A 21,445-nucleotide genomic window follows, 5' to 3' on the forward strand; every position below is an offset into this window, starting at 1 on the left:
CCTGAACTCTCGGACTCCTGACCTCCCAAACTCTCGGACTCCAGACCTCCCGAACTCTCGGACTCCAGACCTCCCAAACTCTCGCACTCGTGATCTCCTGAACTCTCGGACTCCTGACCTCCCAAACTCTCGGACTCCAGACCTCCCGAACTCTCGGACTCCAGACCTCCCGAACTCTCGCACTCGTGATCTCCCAAACTCCTGGACTCCTGACCTCCCGAACTCTCGGAATCCTGACCTCCCGAACTCTTGGACTCCTGGCCTCGTGAACTCTCGCACTCCTGACCTCCTGAACTCTCGGACTCCTGACCTCCCGAACTCTCGCACTCGTGACCTCCCGAACTCTCGCACTCGTGACTTCCCGAACTCTCGCACCCCTGACCTCCTGAACTCTCGGACTTCTGACCTCCTGAACTCTCGGACTCCTGCAGCAGTGGGCCCAGTACCCACACTGACACAGTGAGGGATTCCCCAATGCTGCAGGATAAGGTTCAGTGTTAATACTGCAGGAGTGGGGCCAGTACCAGTTAATTTTTAAAATCTCAAATCGACCCTAACCTGCCCACTTCTGTGTTTAATGGAGGCGGGGCAAGGGCTGGGCAACCAACCCGCTCCCTGGAGACACGTTGGCAATTTAAATAAAACGAGGCTGAGAGCCTCAGTTTTAATCTATTTTACAGGCTGTACCCTGAACCCTGGCTGGACGGGTTTCATAGAGACATAGAAAATAGGTGCAGGAGTAGGCCATTCAGCCCTTCGAGCCTGCACCACCATTCAATAAGATCATGGCTGATCATTCCTTCAGTACCCCTTTCCTGCTTTCTCTCCATACCCCTTGATCCCTTTAGCCGTAAGGGCCATATCTAACTCCCTCTTGAATATATCTAATGAACTGGATCAACAACTCTCTGCGGCAGGGAATTCCACAGGTTAACAACTCTCTGAGTGAAGAAGTTTCTCCTCATCTCAGTCCTAAATGGCCTACCCCTTATCCTAAGACTGTGTCCCCTGGTTCTGGACTTCCCCAACATCGGGAATATTCTCCCCGCATCTAACTTGTCCAGTCCCGTCAGAATCCCAGGCCTCTGGAAACCTGTCCGCTGAAGGGAGGTTCAATGCTTCCCTCCAAGCCCCCAAGCTCCCCCCATCAGACCCCCTACAAAGACCTGTGGAATTAAGGATCGGACCCTCACCCCCACCCCCCGCAGCTACAGGCTCCCTACTTGCTCCTGTGACCTGTTCCGGAATCCTTCCCAAGCGACTGGAAGCCAAGCCTGACCTGCGGGCAGGGAACCTGTCGCTGTGGAGCATGTGGGGAGATGTCCGAACCTCTGCCTACATAACCCATCCCAGTCAATATTGGGGCCTCTGCTTCTGCTAGAATAGCAGACTGGAGAATATTCTATTCATCCATTAAAGAAGTACTGACAGTGTTGTAGGCTACAGCTCCTTTAATACACCATGATGCTCCTTCTCTCAATAAGTAACAATCATTCTTCTCTGGAGTCAGTGACATTCCTAATGTGACGCCATAACACAGATAGTCACGTTCCTTTCTTGGAAAGAGGTAAAACAATAACATTTTCACACACAGATTGCAATATTGGTTTGAACGGGGTTAGAATGTTCTCTCTGCCAGGAGCTGCTATAGTTTGCTTGGTGCAAAGACTAGAATTGTTCTTCGGACCATCAATTCCTTCCATACAGGAGACCGTGTATATAAAAAAAATGTTCGAATCGACAAAAGATTTCTAAACAATTTAATATTTTTTAAGATCCGAATTTGGGCACGGAAGCAAGCAATTGAAGAAGGACAGGGACAATACGCACTAAATGTTACTGGGAAAATTCTAAACTTTTTTGAAACTTATTACAATGTTTCCTATCCACTTCCAAAATCAGGTATGATTTTTCTCAATATTCAGTGTTTCATTCAAATAAAATGCTTGACGTTTTTGCATTCCATGATTACCACAGGGTAGATTTTCCTTAAAATTGTTTTAATCTGCGGCAGGAGAACAGTGTCTTTTTAAAATTCTGATACGCATCCATTTCTGACCTGTCATCTCATTCTCAGCGCATGCTAAAAATCTACAGCTCTGCTAGTGATGTCACTGCAATGACGTCACCCTCATCTGTTTTCGTTCAATGAAATGCGCCTCACTAAACCAACTTTGCAGCTCAACTGATGCAAAATAGTCACTGCTGTGGATTTGTCAAATTCAGCCTCAGACAACCAGCTCCAGCGCTGGCATGATCTCGCATCGCCCGTTCATGGGGTCACCTGTTTGAAGGGCCCACTAATCAACTCAAACTTAGCGTTGGTGAAAAGCTGAGCGATGTGCAGGTGTTGCTGGATTGCAAGGTTGCTGATTCCGACTCTCTGCTGATTCAAAAACAAAATATTGCAGATGCTGGAAATCTGATAGAAAATGCTGGAAACACTCAGGCAGCATTTCCGGAATGAGAAACCGAAGCCAGAATTTGCGGGGTATCAGCAGACATGATCGGTGGCAGGTCAGGACCCCACTGTCAACCCACCACCACGTGCCTTTCCCAACGTCGGGTCTGTCAGCGCTGAGCAGACCTGACAGGGGACCCAGTTAATCTCGTCGTTGTCTTGTTGACAGATCATTAACTGGCTTTTAAAACTTTTCACTTCCTTCATGGCCACGGGAACCAGGCTGTTCGGGGACCACGGCTGTCAACCTGAGGTGGGAGTTCAGTGGCCATTGCTCCAGCTGATTACTTGACAGCTTCAAATGTACAGTAAAAGCTCCCACCTGACAGATCATCACTTTCCTCAGCCACAAGCTGTTTCTCAGTCCATTTCCAGCACAGATTCTGCAGGCTTCCACTTTCCACTCTTCATCCAGTATCCACTCTGGAACAACTCTCTCACCATTGACCGCATGCTTCTGTCATCTGTACTTCACCTGCCATCTATTCCATCAACATGGGTGCTCTTTGTACTCTCTCACCTTGGTCCTCAGAATCGGACCACGATCAGCCCCAACACTAGCAGCACCAACAACACCGACCTTGTCCGCAATCCCCTGATGCTGCACAGGACACAGGGCATCAGCACCCGAATACATTGCTGCCCGGGAGGCCAGGGATGGCCTCACCATGGCCAGATTTTCTTCACTTAACGCTGTACACCCTGGATGCCACATGATGCGCCAGGTTGGCACCACCGCACACAAACACCATAAAGCATCCTTACAATGCTCAAGCCATTCCTTTCACACTCGCCATCATTGCGGGTGGTTACCGTTATGTCGTGACATTCACTGCAACTCACTAAGCCGCTTCCAAAGGTGCTCACTAATCTATCCACCAACGCAAAATGTTGAAAATAAAGGTTTCAGTGTTTGACAACACATTAACAGAAACTTTACATGAACATTTCATAAAATACCCAAGTGCCTACCCTTGTGCGTTGTTAATTGGTATGATTGGACTAGGATGGGAGTGAGTGTGAGGAGTGGCTAGTGAGATGGGGAAGTGATAATGTAGATAGAGAGGGATGGGTGGAGATGCATAAGAACATAAGAAATAGGAGCAGGAATCGGCCATTTGGCCCCTTGAGCCTGCTCCGCCATTTAATAAGACCATGGCTGATCTGATCCTGGACTCAGCTCCACTTCCCTGCCCGCTCCCCATAACCCTTTATTCCCTTAATGCTCAAAAATCTGTCTATCTCCGCCTTAAATATATTCAATGACCCAGCCTCCACAGCTCGCTATGGCAGAGAATTCCACAGATTTACAACCCTCTGAGGGAAGAAATTCCTCCTTAGTTTTAAATGGGCGGCCCCTTATTCTGAGACTATGTCCCCTAGTTTTAGTTTCCCCTGAGTGGAAATATTCTCTCTGCATCCACCTTGAAGAGCCCCCTCATTATCTTATATGTTTCGATAAGATCACCTCTCATTCTTCTGAACTCCAATGTGTAGAGGCCCACCCTACTCAACCTTTCCTCATAGGTCAACCCCCTCTCCGGGATCAACCTAGTGAACCTTCTCTGAACAGCCTCCAATGCAAGTATATCCTACCTTAAATACGGAGACCAAAACTGTACGCAGTACTCCAGGTGTGGCCTCACCAATACCCTGTACAGATGTAGCAGGACTTCTCTGCTTTTATACTCTATCCCCCTTGCAATAAAGGGCAACATTCCATTTGCCTTCCTGATTACTTGCTGCACCTACATACTAACTTTTTGTGTTTCATGCACAAGGACCCCCAGGTCCCTCTGTACTGCAGCACTTTGCAATTTTTCTCCATTTAAATTGTAATTTGCTTCTCTAAGTTGGTGTGAGTAAGGATGTGCAGGGGTAGGGTAAGGAAGGCAGAGTGATGGGGATGTGATGAGTAGCACAGCAGGATGAGGTTGAGTGTGGCTTTGCAGTAACGCTTTGTGATCTACTGAGATCATTGAAAGGTTTGCGCCACTGCAGCCTGATCCTCCTGACCACATCCCTGCTTGTGCCCTCCTGTACAATGTGCAACCAGGCTGTTGGTGTCCTGGGGAGGTCTCTTTTGCCCAGGGAAGGGAAGAGGACCTCCCTGCGTGCTATGACTCCCTCCATAAGCATCTGGAAGGAGATGTGGGAGAGCCTGGGTGCAGCCCTACCCCTCTGTGCAGGGTCAGTGTTTGCAGCACCTCAATGCTGTAGAACACGGACAACACAAATGTCAAAATGAAGTTGGCCATGATCCCTTTAAGGAAACCGGCTGATCTCACATCATCAAATGACATCACCAGACCCGCTTCCTCTAATTGGACCGGGGAACTCGCTGGATGGGCTTAACAAGCCCTAGCAACGTAAAGTAATTTCACCGAGTGGCTTGGAACCAGCTGCGGAGTCAGGATCCGACATTGCCCGCCCCGGACCTGCTTCTCTCTCCACACTTCCAGCATTTAATGTTATATCGCTCAACTGCTGATTGGCAGAGCTTTACGCAGCCACCTTGGTTACCTGGCTTTACTGGGTGACTATCCACATTAACCATAGATACCACTGTCATGGCTGCACTGGAGCAGTCTGCCTGTGACAATGACTGGATCAAAATACACATTGCAGATAAACTGTTGAGTGTATTTTGTCCTCCAAGAGGTCCAACCCTCTTGTGGTGCAAATAAACACAGCCCCCTATCACAGACCTTCCCGTGCAAGCGCATGAGATGCAACACCTGTCCTTTTACCTCCCTTCCCACCGTCCAGGGCCCCAAACACTCTTGCCAAGTGAAACAGCGATTTACTTGTACTTCTTTCAATTTAGTATCCTGTATTCATTGCTCACGATGCGGTCACCTCTACATTGGGGAGACCAAGCGTAGATTGGGTGACTGCTTTGCGGAGCACCTCCGTTCAATCCGTAAGTGTGACCCCGAGCTTCCGGTCGCCTGTCACTTTAATTCCCCGCTCCACTCCCACTCTGATCTCTCCGTCCTCGGCCTCCTACAATGTTCCAATGAAGCTCAACGCAAGCTCGAGGAACAGCACCTCATTTTTCATTTAGTCACTTTACAGCCGTCTGGACTCAACATCGAGTTCAACAATTTCAGAGCGTAACCTCGGAAACAGAGAGTCGGGATAAACGGGTCCTTTTCAGAATGGCAGGTAGTGACTAGTGGGGTGCCGCAGGGCTCATTGTTGGGACCCCAGCTCTTTACAATATACATTAATGATTTAGATGAAGGAATTGAGCATAATATCTCCAAGTTTGCAGAAATCTCTAAGCTGGGTGGCGGTGTGAGCTGTGAGGAGGATGCTAAGAGGCTGCAGGATGACGTGGACAGGTTAAGTGAATGGGCAAATGCATGGCAGATGCAGTATAATGTGGATAAATGTGAGGTTATCCACTTTGGTGGCAAAAACACGAAGGCAGAATATTACCTGAATGGTGACAGGTTAGGAAAAGGGGAGGTGCAACGAGACCTGGGTGTCATGGTACATCAGTCATTGAAAGTTGGCATGCAGGTACAGCAGGTGGTGAAGAAAGCAAATGGCATGTGGCCTTCATAGCGAGAGGATTTGAGTATAGGAGCAGGCCTTACTGCAGTTGTACAGGGCCTTGGTGAGGCCTCACCTTGAGTATTGTGTGTAGTTTTGGTCTCCTAATCTGAGGAAGGACATTCTTGCTATTGAGGGAGTGCAGCGAAGGTTCACCAGACTGATTCCGGGGATGGCAGGACTGACATATGAAGAAAGACTGGATCGACTAGGCTTATATTCACTGGAATTTAGAAGAATGAGAGGGGATCTCATAGAAACATATAAAATTCTGACGGGATTGGACAGGTTAGATGCAGAAAGAATGTTCCTGATGTTGGGGAAGTCCAGAACCAGGGTTCACAGTCTAAGGATAAGGGGTAAGCCATTTAGGACCGAGATGAGGAGAAACTTCTTCACTCAGAGAATTGTGGACCTGTGGCATTCTCTACCACAGAAAGTTGTTGAGTTCAGTTCATTGGATATATTCAAAAGGGAGTTAGATGTAGCCCTTATGGCTAAAGAGATCAAGGGGTATGGAGAGAAAGCAGGAAAGGGGTACTGAGGTGAATGATCAGCCATGATCTTATTGAATGGTGGTGCAGGCTCGAAGGGCCGAATGGCCTACACCTGCACCTACTTTCTATGTTTCTATGTTTCTATTCTGATATTCCCATTTATACCTCTTTTAAACCCATCTTTTTGTTTCTTTACTTGTCCCATTACCATCTCCTTTTGCCTTGCACCGTTAACCCTTTTGTCATTTAATCTCTCATGCCTTGCACCCTATCTCAGACCTTCCGGCACCCCCCCCCCCCCCCCCCCCCCCTACCCCATTCTCTGCCTCTGTACTTGTTTAAAACTGGTTACATCTCAAACTTCTTCCCGGTCTGCCAAAAGGTCATCAACCTGAAACGTTAACTCTGTTTCTCTCTGCAGAGTTAAAACTTTGCTTGGCTGGAATGCACTCCAACATCAGGGAGTGTCTGTAATTGCCACTTGCCACAAATACATTTTAAATGCTTTGAGAATGTGGAGGGCGTGTCCGGATTCTCAGAATAAACTCTGTGTCAGTTTATAAAATGCCCTGGATCCATGAGATTTGTATGTCAGCTCTCAAGAGAATAAGATAAATATTAAAGGTGAATGTAACTGATGAAATGTCTGTACTAGCAATGTACGCATAGATTACATGGAGTGGGTAGAGGGGGGCAGAGTGGGGAGGGGAGGGGGCTGGGTGTAGAGGGGGGCAGAGCGGGGAGGGGAGGGGGCAGGGCAAGGGGCAGAGTGGGGAGGGGAGGAGGCAGGGCAAGGGGCAGAGTGGCTGGGAAGAGGGGGGCAGAGCGGGGAGTGGAGGGCAGGGCGGGGGAGGTAGAGGGGGCGGAGTGGTGAGGGGAGGGGGGCAGAGCGGGGGGGGTTGGGCGGGTAGAGCGGGGGGTTAGAGGGGGGGGCAGATTTGGGGGGTTGGGGGGTAGAGTGGGGGGTAGATTGGGGTGGTAGAGGGAGCAGAGCGGGGGGTAGAGGGGGGCAGAGCGGGGGCGTTGGGAGGGTAGAGGGGGGCAGAGCGGGGAGGGGAGGGCAGAGGGTAGAGGGGGCCAGGGCTGGGATAAAAACACTGAATTCCTATGTTGACCTTGTTTCTGATCATACTCCAGACTTTCCCCAGATCCTGCAGATCCTCTAGCCAGGACATTGGGCCGGGTTGTGCAGACGCCTCTCCCCTGTGCGGGCAGAGGCTGGGAGCTCCCCCTCAGGCCTGAGACTACCCCGCCAATTGGAGACACCCCACTCCACCGATTGGGGATTCCGCCCATTGGGGACCTCATCAGGCGATCGCGATGGGGGGCAAGGTGGCATTACAAGTCTCCAGCTGTTTTCCAATTTTGCCACATCTGCCGTATGACAATTTCCTGTCTTGAGGGATGGTAGTGAAATTATAATTATCCACAATCTGCTTTCTGGAGAGTAATTATTAAGGAGCGTCCAATAATTGATGTGTGTGGTGTCAATAAGGGTTCAGTAATGAACACAACCGAGGCTGTGAGTGGTATTAGTGTCTCATGTTTCTCAAAATACCCAACAGACCAGATTGCACTTCCTGACTTTAACGCTGGTGCGATGGAGAACTGGGGTCTCGTCACCTACCGTGAGACGGCACTTCTATATGATCCCGATCTGTCATCTAATGGAAACAAGGAGAGAGTCGTAAAGGTCATAGCCCATGAACTAGCCCATCAGGTACATTAATCAAGTGTTAGCTTGGCTCATTTTTTAAATTCTTACCTTGACTTAGAAGGTTCTGGGTTCAAGCCCCACTTAAGCACAATTCATTGCAGTGCTGAGGGAGTGCCGCACTGTCGGAGGGGCAGTACTGAGGGAGGGCCACACTGTCGGAGGGGCAGTACTGAGGGAGCGCTGCACTGTTGGAGGGGCAGTACTGAGGGGGCTCCGCACTGTCAGAGGGGCAGTACTGAGGGGGAGCTGCACTGTCAGAGGGGCAGTACTGAGGGAGCACCACACTGTCGGAGGGGCAGTACTGAGGGGGCGCCGCACTGTCGGAGGGGCAGTACTGAGGGAGCGCCGCACTGTCGGAGGGTCAGTACTGAGGGAGCGCAGCACTGTCGGAGGGTCAGTATTGAGGGAGCGTCGCACTGTCGGAGGGTCAGTACTGAGGGAGCGCCGCACTGTCGGAGGGTCAGTACTGAGGGAGTGCTGCACTGTCGGAGGGTCAGTACTGAGGGAGCGCCGCACTGTCGGAGGGGCAGTACTGAGGGAGCGCCGCACTGTCGGAGGGGCAGTACTGAGGGGGAGCTGCACTGTCAGAGGGGCAGTACTGAGGGAGCACCACACTGTCGGAGGGGCAGTACTGAGGGGGCGCCGCACTGTCGGAGGGGCAGTACTGAGGGAGCGCCGCACTGTCAGAGGGTCAGTACTGAGGGGACGCCGCACTGTCGGAGGGGCTGTACTGAGGGAGTGCTGCACTGTCGGAGGGGCAGTACTGAGGGGGCGCCGCACTGTCGGAGGGGCAGTACTGAGGGAGCGCCGCACTGTCAGAGGGTCAGTACTGAGGGGGCGCCGCACTGTCGGAGGGGCTGTACTGAGGGAGTGCTGCACTGTCGGAGGGGCAGTACTGAGGGGGCGCCGCACTGTCGGAGGGGCAGTACTGAGGGAGCGCCGCACTGTCGAAGGGGCAGTACTGAGGGAGCGCTGCACTATTGGAGGCCCCGTCTTCCCTCTTGGATGGATGTAAAATATCCCACAGCAGTATTCGAAGAAGAGCAGGAGCGTTCTCCCTGGTGCTATTGATCAGATTGATATATTGATGAGGTAGAGAGGGAGTCTTCAATCGATGATGATATTGAAACTGGCATGGTAAAGTAGTGATTTCAATGAGGGGAAGCTTGGGCGGGTATATAACGGCCGGCTGACCCATTGGGGACAGCCAATGAATCCCAACCCCACTTTAGCAAGTTGTGAAATTGAACAATAAATCTGATCATTTTGGAATGTCAGCAGAATATAAAGAATCCCCTGATTCCCCAGTGTTGACATAGTTACTGCTAGAACTACATACGATTTACGACATTGAACAAGGCTGCTCGGCTCGAGCCGTCATGTTGGAGTTTATTCTCTGACGAGCTGTAAAACCTTCGCAAGGTGCTTTACAGAGGCATAACCAGATATTAATGAAGGTGAGCCAATGAAGGAGATATTTGGAGGCTGGACCAAAAGCTTGCTCACAGACGTGACATGAAACTGATGTACACATTCCTGAAATAATTCTCTGTTACAGACTGAGACGCTCCTGAAGTCCTCCAGCCAATTACAGGAGAATTGTTTGTAATGTTATGCTGCTCCTGTGTTTCAGTGGTTTGGAAACCTGGTGACTATACGATGGTGGAATGACCTGTGGCTGAATGAAGGATTTGCCTCTTATGTAGAATACCTGGGCGCAGATAATGCGGAGCCTACATGGAATGTGGTAAGATGATCAGGGTCAGAATTGTTAAAGAAAGACCTGAAATTATAAGTTGTTCACAAGTAAAAAGGTAAAATAACACGAATAGGAGTTATACAGCTTGAGCTACTTCACTGTGGTCCTGAGACTGAGTCAACACCCTTCTGAAAATACACCCTGTCACATCAATTATTTCCCTCTTCTACTGAACTACCGATGTGACAAACACTAATTGTTTGCTAACATTCTGCTCAATAGTTGAAGTTCAAGATTGAAGAGTAGAAATTGTTACTGTATAGTTATCTTAGAAATCATTGATACTCTCATATCGAACTCCTGTTACTTTATTGTGGTGTGAACTTGTAACTTTAATTATTATTGCTAACGCTGTTCTGAAATGCCGGTATCATATTCCTGTCTTCACCCTCAGTGGCGGAGTCTTTGTTAAAGAGTTGTTCAATACAAGGGCATTAAGCATTTGTATATTATAGTATCAAAACAAATTCCTATCCTTAAATCCTTAAACCAATGATTACATGTTTTAAGAAGGACTGAATAGGGGGAGTGGGGGGGGTTGTGGTTATGCAGCTTATAGCCTGCCTTCAATGTTGGAATATGGACTTGGAGCTATCTGCGGCCAGAGTTTGTCATGAGTCTGACAGTGCACAAATTGAACAGCAACTTTGGCGAACAGATATGCGATGCGAAGATCCGGATGTTGCCGTCTGAGATGCGGCGCTCCTCCATGAGCTGTGTGGAAACAGGACCTCGCCGTTGAGCACCCCGCTGAACGATGTGAAGTTCCTCTACTGGCACTGTAGATATGGTCTAACCTGGTGACAAGAAGTTAGAGCTTGCCCATTCCAGTCTAGGTAGAGAAGGACATCAGAATTAGGAGCAGGAGTCGGCCATTCGGCCCCTTGAGCCTGCTCCGCCATTCAATCAGATCATGGCTGATCATCGACCTCAACTCCACTTTCCCGCCCGATCTCCATTTCCTTTCATTCCCCTAGAGTACAAAAATCTATCGATCTCAGCCTTGAATATACTCAACGACTGAGCCTCCACAGCCCTCTGGGGCAGAGAATTCCAAAGATTCACCACCCTCTGAGTGAAGAAGTTTCTCCTCATCGCAGTCTTAAATGGCCAACTCCTTATCCTGAGACTGTGCTTCATGCTTTTAATTACTGTTGAAGATTTAGAGAAAAAAATTAAAATAATAAAAAAAAAACTTTTTCTTTCTGTCCTTGTTAATCTCATTTTCCTTTCCCTCACTTTATTTCGCTCTCTGTACCTGACTTGACATTGAATGAAATATTCTAACTGATGCATTCTGGTTCAGTTTTTCACCTCATTAACGATGCTTCAATTTGATTGGTTAGGGAGATGCACAGTTGCTTGCTCTGTTTGCACAGATCCCAGATGCCCTGTAGAGGGCGTTGTGCTGTTTGGATGTCCTGCTGACAGCGACTTGCGCCCACGGAAAGTCTATGAGCAAGTGCAAGTGTAATGAACGGCAAAAACAATGTAGAACAGCAATGGGAAACATTTCAAAACGGTGTTCAACAGAGTGCAGGAACAATATATTCCACTAAAGATATATAAGATAGTCACCAAGAAATCCAATGGGGAATTCAGAAGAATTTACCCAAAGAATGGTGAGAATGTGGAACTTACTGCCACAGGGAGTGGTTGAAGTGAATAGTATCGATACATTTAAGGGGAGGCTAGACAAGCATATGGGGGAGAAGGGAATAGAGGGTTATGCTGATAGATTTAGATGAGGAAAGACGGGAGGAGGCTCGAGTGGAGCATAAACGCCGACATGGACTGGTTGGGCCGAACGGCCTGTTTCTGGGCCGTATATCCGATGTAATCCTGTGAATGGAGGGCGCCGCTCCTTTGCAGCTCATTGCAAAATTTGGCCTATAGTTTCTTGGCAGCTGTAAAGGTCCTGAGTTTGAAAGACTCGGTAAGTGTGAATCGGTGGCTTAAGGCAGCTCCTGTTTTATCAATGTGGTTCTGTGAAACCAAAAGGATGTGTGGTGGAAATATCTACGTCCCCGTGCTGTCGTTCTGATGCTGGAGTCTGGCCAAAGGTCGCAGGTGACTGTGAGTTGTCCAAATGTTTCAGATAGTCTCATCAAATTATTCATTGTCATATTTCAAAGGTGAGTTTAACTCTTTAAAATAAAATAACGCCAGAGAGGGACTTAATACTAACAAGATGTGACCTTGCAATATCATTGTTCACAGTGATCTCCAGCCTGTATCACTGAGCAGATTTTGCTCCAGGACTATCCCTTGCAATATTGGAGCCAGGATTGCTTGTTCTGGTCAATTATATGGAGGACACACTGTGTCCCAACACTGACCTCCCTCCCCACCACCAGCTCAAATCGGCATTCAAACTGTGAATCATAGAGTTATAGACGTTTACAGCACGGAAGGAGACCTTTCAATCCATCATGTCCATGCTGGCCGACAAAGCTGTTACGTATGTAAACATTACCAATGTGTAAGACTTGCCACCAGGGGGCGCACTTGTGGGAGACCCAAGGGTCACCTGCACACCCCGGGCAAGCAGGTATAAAAGGCAGTCTACCATGCTGCCTCCTCACTCTGGAGTTACAATAAAGAGACCAAGGTCGCAACAGTTTGAGCTTAAGATATACAGTCTTGTGAAGTTATTCTAAATGTAACAATTGGCGACGAGTAACAGATCACGAACGTTCATGCAGTTATGGCTGCCGTTAGTATTCTTGAGAGATTTGTTGAGGGTGATGATTGGGAAGCCTTCATTGAGCGTCTTGATCAGTGCTTCGTGGCCAACGAACTGGAAAAGGAAGAAACCGCGGTCAAGCGCAGGGCGATTCTCCTCACCGTTTGCTGGTCCACGATATAAGGCCTCATCAAACATCTGCTAGCAACGATGAAACCAACGGAGAAGACCTATGCAGAGCTGTGCACGCTGGTTCGGGAACACCTCAAGCCGAAGGAGAGCATCTTAATGGCCAGGTATCGCTTTTACACGCACCACCGCTCCGAGGGCCAGAATGTGGCAAGCTATGTCGCCGACCTAAGACGCCTTGCGGGACCATGTTTATTTCTTGGATTTTTGGGGGCAATGTTGTGGGACTTTTTCATGCTTGGAATCGGCCACGAGGTCATTCTTCGCAAACTGCTGTCTGCCGAATCCCTAGATCTGAGCAAGGCCATCACGATAGCCCAGGCTTTCATGTCAATGAACGATAACGCTAAATAGATAGCATTGCAGCATCGAAGCTCACCGGCAAGTACTGTGCATAAAATAACGCCTTCAGCCGGCAGAACTGTACATGACAGGGCCTACACGCCCGCAGAGGCCAGACCTAGGATGACTCAGAGTCCGCCGTGGGGCGTGAATGCGAATCCATTAACACCATGTTGGCGCTGCGGGGGTAATCATCGGGCCCATCAATGTCTATTCAAGCACTAAGTGTGCAAGGGCTGTGGAACAATGGGGCACTTCCAGTGAATGTGCAAACGTGCTGCGACTCACCACGTGGCAGGGTCGGCAGAAGATGACGATCCAGCACGGATCATGCTGAACGAGTAAGAGAGGCAACTCAACCCAAGGCTGAAGAGGGAGTGTATGGGGTACACACCTTCACCACCAAAAGCCCTCCGATAATGTTAAAAGTCAAATTAAATGGCATTCCAGTTTCCATGGAATTGGACATAGGGGTGAGTCAGTCAATTATGAGCCAGAAGGCTTTTGAGAAACTGTGGGGCAACAAGGCACAAAGGCCAAAACTAAGCCCGATCCACACCAAGCTGCGCACTTACACCAAAGAGCTCGTACCAGTCATTGGCAGTGCGGCAGTGAAGGTACGATGGAGCTGTGCGTGATTAACCACTATGGATTGTACCAGGCGATGGTCCAACGCTGTTCGGCAGAAGCTGGCTAGGAAAGATCTGATGGAACTGGGATGACATCAAAGCACTATCTTCGGTGGATGATGCCTTGTGCGCCCAAGTGCTAAACATATTCCCGTCATTATTTGAGCCAGGCATCGGCAACTTCACAGGTGCCAAAGTGCAGATCCATCTAGTCCCTGATGCACGACCCATTCATCACAAGGCCCGAGTGGTTCCATACATGATGCGAGAGAAAGTCGAGATCAAGCTGGACAGACTTCAATGAGAGGGGATCATATCGCCAGTCGAGTTCAACGAGATGTCCAGTCCAATTGTGCCGGTGTTGAAGAGCAATGGGACAGTTAGAATCTGCAGGGACTACAAGGTAACGATCAACCGAGTCTCGTTACAGGACTAGTACCCGCTACCCAAAGCAGATGACCTGTTCGCAACACTAGCAGGGGGGAAGTTGTTCACCAAACTGGATCTAACCTCTGTTTACATGACACAGGAGCTGGCTGAACCTTAAAAAAAATTGACGTGCATCAACACGCACAAAGGACTGTTTATATACCACAGATGCCCTTTTGGGATTCGCTCAGCTGCGGCCATCTTCTAGAGGAACATGGAGAGTCTGCTGAAATCGGTTCCGCACACCGTGGTGTTTCAAGATGACATCTTGATTACTGGCTGCAACACCACCGAACACTTGCACAACTTGGAAGAGGTTCTCAAGCGACTGGACAGAGTGGGACTCAGGCTGAAATGCTCCAAGTGTGTTGGCCCGGTGCCAGAGGTCGAATTTCTGGGGAGAAAGATTGCGGCGGACGGCATCAGACCCACGGACTCCAAGACGGAGGCCATCAAAAATGCACCCAGACCACAGAATGTGATGGAACTGCGTTCATTCCTGGGACTCCACAACTATTTTGGTAACTTTCTACCGGGGTTGAGCACTTTGCTGGAACCATTGCATTTATTGCTACGCAAGAGTGACAACTGGGTTTGGGGTAAATCTCAAGAGACAGCCTAAACAATGCCAGAAACCTGCTGTGTTCTAACAAGTTACTTGTATTGTATGACCCGTGTAAACGTTTAGTACTAGCTTGTGATGCATCTTCGTACGAGGTCGGTTGTGTGTTACAACAAGCCAATGGGTCAGACAAACTGCAACCGGTTGTAAATGTGTCCAGAAGCTTATCTAAGGCTGAAAGAGCCGACAGTATGGTTGAGAAAGAAGCGTTAGCATGCGTATACAGGGTTAAGAAAATGCACCAATACCTATTTAGGCTCTGGTTCAAGCTCGAAACCGACCACAAGCCGTTCATTTCGTTGCTCTCAGAAAGCAAAGGTATTAACACCAATGCTTCGTCCCACATCCAAAGATTGGCACTAATGTTATCTGCGTATGATTATGTAATCCGCCTGAGACCAGGCACTGAAAACTGTACTGATGCCCTCAGTTGGCTACCATTGTCCACCACCGGGGTGGAAATGGCGCAACCTGCAGACTTGCTCCTTGTAATGGATGTTTTTGAGAGCGAGGGGTCACCCGTCACGCCTCGCCAGATCAGGACCTGGGCTAGCCAGGACCCGGTGATATCACTAGTAAAAAGCTGCGTCCTCGATGGGAGCTGGTCGGGGGTTCCCGGGGAAATGCAAGACGAAATTAAGCCGTTCCACCGATGCAGGGACAAAATGTCCATCCATTCGGACTGCCTCCTATGGGGGAATCGTATAATTTTGCCAAAAAAAGGCAGGGAAACGTTTACACGCAACCTTCACAGTACCCACCCAGGCATAGTCATGATGAAGGCTATCGCCAGGTCGCACATTTGGTAGCCCAGCATTGACTCGGAATTGGAGTCATGTGTACACCAATGTAACACTTGCTCACAGTTAAGCAATGCACCAAGGGAGGCCCCACTGAGTCTGTGATCATAGCCCTCCAAACCGTGGTCCAGGGTCCACATAGATTTCGCTGGCCCCTTTCTAGGAAAGATGTTCCTAGTAGCAGTGGACGCTTACTCTAAATGGATTGAATGTATAATAATGTCATCATGTACGTCCACTGCCACCATTGAAAGCTTCCGGGCCATGTTCGTCACCCATGGTTTGCCTGACGTCCTTGTTAGCGACAATGGACCATGTTTCACCAGCTCGGAATTCAAAGAGTTTATGACCCGCAATGGCATCAAGCATGTCAGGTCTGTGCAGTCTAAGCCCGCATCCAACGGTCAAGCGGGACAAGCAGTCCAAACCATCAAGCAGAGTTTGAAACGCGTGACGGACGGTTCCCTGCAGACCTGGTTATCTCGGATTCTGCTCAGCTACTGCACGCGACCCCACTCGCTTACCGGGGTTTCCCCTGCAGAATTGCTAATGAAGAGAGCACCCAAAACCAGACTCTCCTTAGTCCACCCGGATCTCAATGATCATGTAGAAACCCGGCGTCACCGACATAACGTGTACCACGATCGCGCGACTGTATCACGTGACATTGAGGTTAATGACTCTGTGTTTGTTCTTAATTATGGTCATGGTCCCAAATGGGTTGCTGGCACTGTGTTAGCCAAGGAGGGGAATAGAGTGTTTGTTGTCAAACTTTTGAATGGACAAACGTGCAGAAAGCACTTGGATCAGACCAAACTGCGATTCACTGACAACCAAAAACAATTTGAAGAGGACATTACCATCAATGATTCACCCACACACACCCAACCAGCAATCAACCTCGCGGTCAACCACGAGGATGAACACTCTCTCATAGTTACTCAATAGTCCCGGGTGTTCAATTGGTCTGACACTGCTCCTTCTGTCGCTGTCTGGTTCCTGCTTCTGTCGAGTGTTAGTCCCGGGTTCTCACTACGGACTGACCCAACGTGTCCATTTTTATACCTTTTTTGCCCCTTTGTTAGCCGTATAGGCTGCCACTAATTGTCTGCTTGTTTCTACAAGATACAGAGACATTCTGCTGTAATCCCAACGTGTCTCTGCCTACAAAAGTTATTACCAAGTTGGGAGTCTCCCTTTCCGTGTGCGACCATTAATATGATCTCTGGAATTTTTTTTAGCACCCCCCTGCTGTGGCAACAGATGGCCCTGTGATGGTGGGTGACTCCCTCCTGTCCATTGGTCTTCAGGTTGTTATTTCTAGCCTGACCTTTTGTTCGGTCGTTAGCAATTGCTGGAGCTTTGTTAATTGGCATTTGGCTTTATTATTTTGTGACTTTCCTTGATGGTTGCAACTCCAACTCATCCTTTATCTCATTGACCCTGAGGTTAACGTCTGCTTGTTTTTTTTTGTGCAAGAGAGCTTGTTAGTTTTTTAGACCTCAGGTCTGAACTAACTTCTTAAACCTTTCTGATAATTCCACAATTACCAGTGTATAAGACTTGCCACCAGGGGGCGCACCTGTGGGAGACCCAAGGATCACCTGCACACCCCAGGCAAGCAGGTATAAAAGGCAGTCTACCATGTTGCTTCCTCACTCTGGAGTTACATTAAAGAGACCAAGGTCACAGCAGTTTGAGCTTGAGCTATACAGTCTTGTGGAGTTATTCTAAATGTAATAAAGAGCTACCCAGCCTAGTCCCACTTTCCAGCTCTCGATCCGTAGCCCTGTAGGTTACGGCACGTCAAGTGCACATCCAAGTACTTTTTGAATGTGCTGAGGGTTTCTGCCTCTACCACCCTTTCAGGCAGTGAGTTCCAGACCCCACCACCATCTGGGTGAAAAAAGTTCTCCTCAACTCCCCTCTAATACTTCTATCAGTTACTTTAAATCTATGCCCCCTGGTTATTGACCACCTCTGCTGAGGGAAACAGGTGCATCCTATCCACTCTATCTAGGCCCCTCATAATTTTATACACCTCAATCAAGTTTCCCCTCAGCCTCCTCCGTTCCAAAGAAAACAACCACAGCCTATCCAATCATTCCTAATAGCTAAAATTTCCCAGTCCTGGCAGCATTTGCAACTAATCGATGAATTAATAGCACAGATAGAAATGAATAGGTTTGATCCAATGGCCATTACAGGAACTAAATATTCCAGGATACTTGACTTTTAGAAGAGATAGGCAAAATGGAAAAGGAGGAGGGGTAGACCTGATAATAAAAGATGGGATAAAGACAGTAGAGAGAAAGGATCTTAACTCCGAAAATCAAGAAGTAGAATCAGTTTGGGTGGAGTTAAGAAACAGCAAGGGGCAGAAAACATTGGTGGGAATTGTTAATAGTGATAATGTAGGGCACAGTATAAATCAGGAAATTAGAGGTACACATAACAAGGGTAATACGGTAATCATGGGGGATTTTAATCTACATATAGACTGGGCAAACCAAATATACAGTAATATTGCAGTGGACAAATTCATGGAATGTATACAAGATAGTTTTCTAGATCAGTATATTGAGGAACCAACGAGGGAACAGGTTATTTTAGATCTCGTATTGTGCAATGAGAAAGGGTTCATTAATAACCTTGTAGTAAAGGGGCCTTTAAGAAAGTGTGACCATAATATGATAGAATTTTATATTGAGTTTGAAAGTGATTAAGTTAAGTCCAAAATTAGCATCTTAAATCTAAACAAAGTAAACTACGTAGGTATGATGGGCAAGTTGGCTAAGGTAAATTGCGAAACTACATTAAAAGATATGACGGTAGAGAAACAATAGCCAACATTCTACTAAATTAATATATAATTTACCACAAATATACAACCCATTAAGGCACAACGATCCCACAGGAAAAGTGGTCCAACCGTGGCTAACAAGAGAAGTTAAAGATCAAAGGAAGAGGCTTATAATGTTGCCAAAAAGAGCAGTAAGCCTGAGGGTTGGGAGGATTTTAGAATTCAGCAAAGGAGGACCAAGAAATTGATAAGGAGAAAAAAGAATATGAGAGTAAACTAGTGAAGTGATACATTTTGGTCGGAAGAATGAGAGGAAATATAAACTAAAGGGTACAATCCTAAAGGGGGTGCATGATCTGGGGGTATGTGTGCACAAAGGGGACAGGGCAGGTTGAGAATGCGGTTAAAAAGCTTACGGGATCCTGGGCTTCATCTATAGAGTACAAAAGCATTGAAATTATGATGAATATGTGTAAAACAATAGTTCGGCCTTAACTGGATTTTTGTGTCCAATTCTGGCACTGCACGTTAGGAAGGATGTGAGAGGCTGCAGAGGAGATTTACCAGACTGGTTCCAGGGATGAGGGACTTCAGTGACGTGGATAGACTGGAGAAGCTGGGGCTGTTCTCCTTGGAGCAGAGAAGGTTGAGAGGAGATTTTATAGCGTTGCTCAAAATCATGAAGGGTCTGGACAGAGGCGACATAAGAAAAAAACTTTTTTACGCAGCGAGTGGTTAGGATCTGGAACTCGCTGCCTGAGAGGGCGGTGGAGGCAGACTCAATCGCTGCTTTCAAAAGGGAGTTGGATAAGTACCTGAAGGAAAACAAAATTGCAGGGCTCCGGGGAAAGGGCGGGGGGGTGGGACTGGTTGAGGTGCTCTTCCAGAGAGCCGGCACGGGCCCGACGGGCCGAATGGCCTTCTTCAGTGCTGTAACCGTTCTAACATCCTCGAGCTGTGGCCTAACCAGTGTTTTATACAGTTCAAGCATAACCTCCCTGCTCTTGTATTCTATGCCTCAGCTAATAAAGGCAAGCATTCCGTATGCCTTCTTAACCACCTTATCCACCTGGCCTGCTACCTTCAGGGATCTGTGGACATGCACTCCAAGGTCCCTTTGTTCCTCTACACTTCTCAGTGTCCTATCATTTAATGTGTATTCCCTTTCCTTGTTAGGCCTCCCCAAATGCATTACCTCATATTTCTCTGGATTGAATTCCATTTGCCACTGTTCTGCCCACCTGACCAGTCCATTGATATCTTCCTGCAGTCTACAGCTTTCTTCCTCACTATCAACCACACGGCCGATTTTTGTTAAATATTTTAAAGGAAGGGATCTTTTATATTTCTCTCACTTCCAATATTCGAGGGTTTCCTGAGTCAGAGGATTTAAAGGATTTACTAATCCTTTAAATTCACCATTTGAAACAAGTTTGTTTGATAAATAATTATTTAAGTTTCTCCAAAGTGTGTCTGTATCACAGAAATCCTCTTTCCAGACTGTACCAAGATTGTTGCTCATTAATTCGTAGACAATCATTTTCCCTTTTTACAGAAAGATCTAACTGTCCTGGACGATGTTTACAGAGTGTTTGCTGTCGATGCTTTAGCCTCATCTCACCCTCTCTCCTCCAAAGAAAGTGAGATTAACACACCTGCGGAAATCAATGAGCTTTTTGATGCAATTTCGTACAGCAAGGCAAGCGCTCACTTTTACCTTCCCCGAAGCATGTTGCAACAGTGTAACTGGATCATTGACATTGTAACAAACTTCTGACTGCTTTTGTTGCAGGGAGCAGCTGTTCTTCGAATGCTTTCTAACTTTCTCACCGAGCCAATATTTGTGAAAGGGCTCAGTGTAAGTCTGAATGTTGCATTTTATTTGATGGTGTCAATTAATTTGAAATATTTCAGTTGTTGAAGTTTCCTGAATTTCTTGACTACTTTTTCTTGCCTTATAGACCTATCTCCAACAATTTTCATATGGCAACACAGTGTATGCGAATCTCTTTGATCATCTGCAGATGGTACGTATCTTAAAATAAATAATTAAAATCAAGAAGGGCTTTAGTAATAATATATAGACTGTAAACACACATGCTGTAAACTTCCATTTAAAAACATGAGCACAAAATTGCTTACAATAGTGGCTCGTATCCCAAGTCCGACTGCAGACACATTCACAATCTGCTCTTCTAGTCTTCAGCAATTCTCTTCAAACAAGTTGGTCAAAATTGACTATTTCAGATTGGGTGTTCTAACCTTTCACCCTCTTGGTTACTTTGTTCACAGAAATAGTTCCTCTCTACGCTGTTCTCAGCAAGTCTTTTGAGCAAAACATGACAATTCCTTTAATGTCAAACACCGAACATAATTGGATTCTGATCATCGGCTTGTGACAGTGGCAGGGATATCATTATCCAACTATGACCTCCTTTTCCTGTTTACTTACTTCCCAGCATCTAAAGGTAACCGCATCTCCACAGATCTCCACAGATCTCTATAGATCTCCATGAAAAGGTGATGGATCTTTGTGGATCGCCAATTTGTTGTTACCTGTTAATTCTAGGCTATAAATCTAGGATAGATTGTGATCAGTTATATGATAATGAACACATCGGGGGTAATTTTAACTCCCAAAACAGGAGGGATTGAGTCAAGTAAATCGTAAAAAATTACAAATTCACCTCGAACCCGCCCACTTCCGGTTTTAACGGGGTGGGGGGGGGGGAACCAATCCGCTCTCAGGAGACGGAATGAGGGCCCGGGGGCGACCAATCAGTACTTAATGGCGGGAGTGGTGAGATGAGCGACCAATCCGCTCTCAGGAAGCAGGTCAGTCAGTTACAGCTCCGAAGGAGGCTGCGTGACAATCTGTTTATTGTTAACCAATGTTGGCCGGGTTTCCTGGCCAATGGGAAACCCAGCAGGTAAAAGGAGGTGAGAGGAA

At 47.6% G+C, this 21,445-nt stretch overlaps 1 protein-coding gene across 1 annotated transcript in view; it reads left to right on the plus strand.

Moving 5' to 3' along the window:
• The window catches only part of anpepb.1 (alanyl (membrane) aminopeptidase b, tandem duplicate 1), a 103,446-nt gene that overhangs the window by 16,425 nt on the left and 65,576 nt on the right, over positions 1 to 21,445 (plus strand). The window contains exons 4-9 of the mRNA XM_070858662.1: positions 1,776 to 1,902; positions 8,085 to 8,239; positions 9,870 to 9,983; positions 20,051 to 20,194; positions 20,288 to 20,353; positions 20,457 to 20,522. Of these exons, the coding sequence (XP_070714763.1) occupies positions 1,776 to 1,902; positions 8,085 to 8,239; positions 9,870 to 9,983; positions 20,051 to 20,194; positions 20,288 to 20,353; positions 20,457 to 20,522 (672 nt within the window). The remainder of the gene's footprint in view (positions 1 to 1,775; positions 1,903 to 8,084; positions 8,240 to 9,869; positions 9,984 to 20,050; positions 20,195 to 20,287; positions 20,354 to 20,456; positions 20,523 to 21,445) is intronic.

The sequence above is a fragment of the Pristiophorus japonicus genome, chromosome 17 (genome assembly GCF_044704955.1).
Source record: "Pristiophorus japonicus isolate sPriJap1 chromosome 17, sPriJap1.hap1, whole genome shotgun sequence".
NCBI classification, from domain to species: Eukaryota; Metazoa; Chordata; class Chondrichthyes; family Pristiophoridae; genus Pristiophorus; species Pristiophorus japonicus.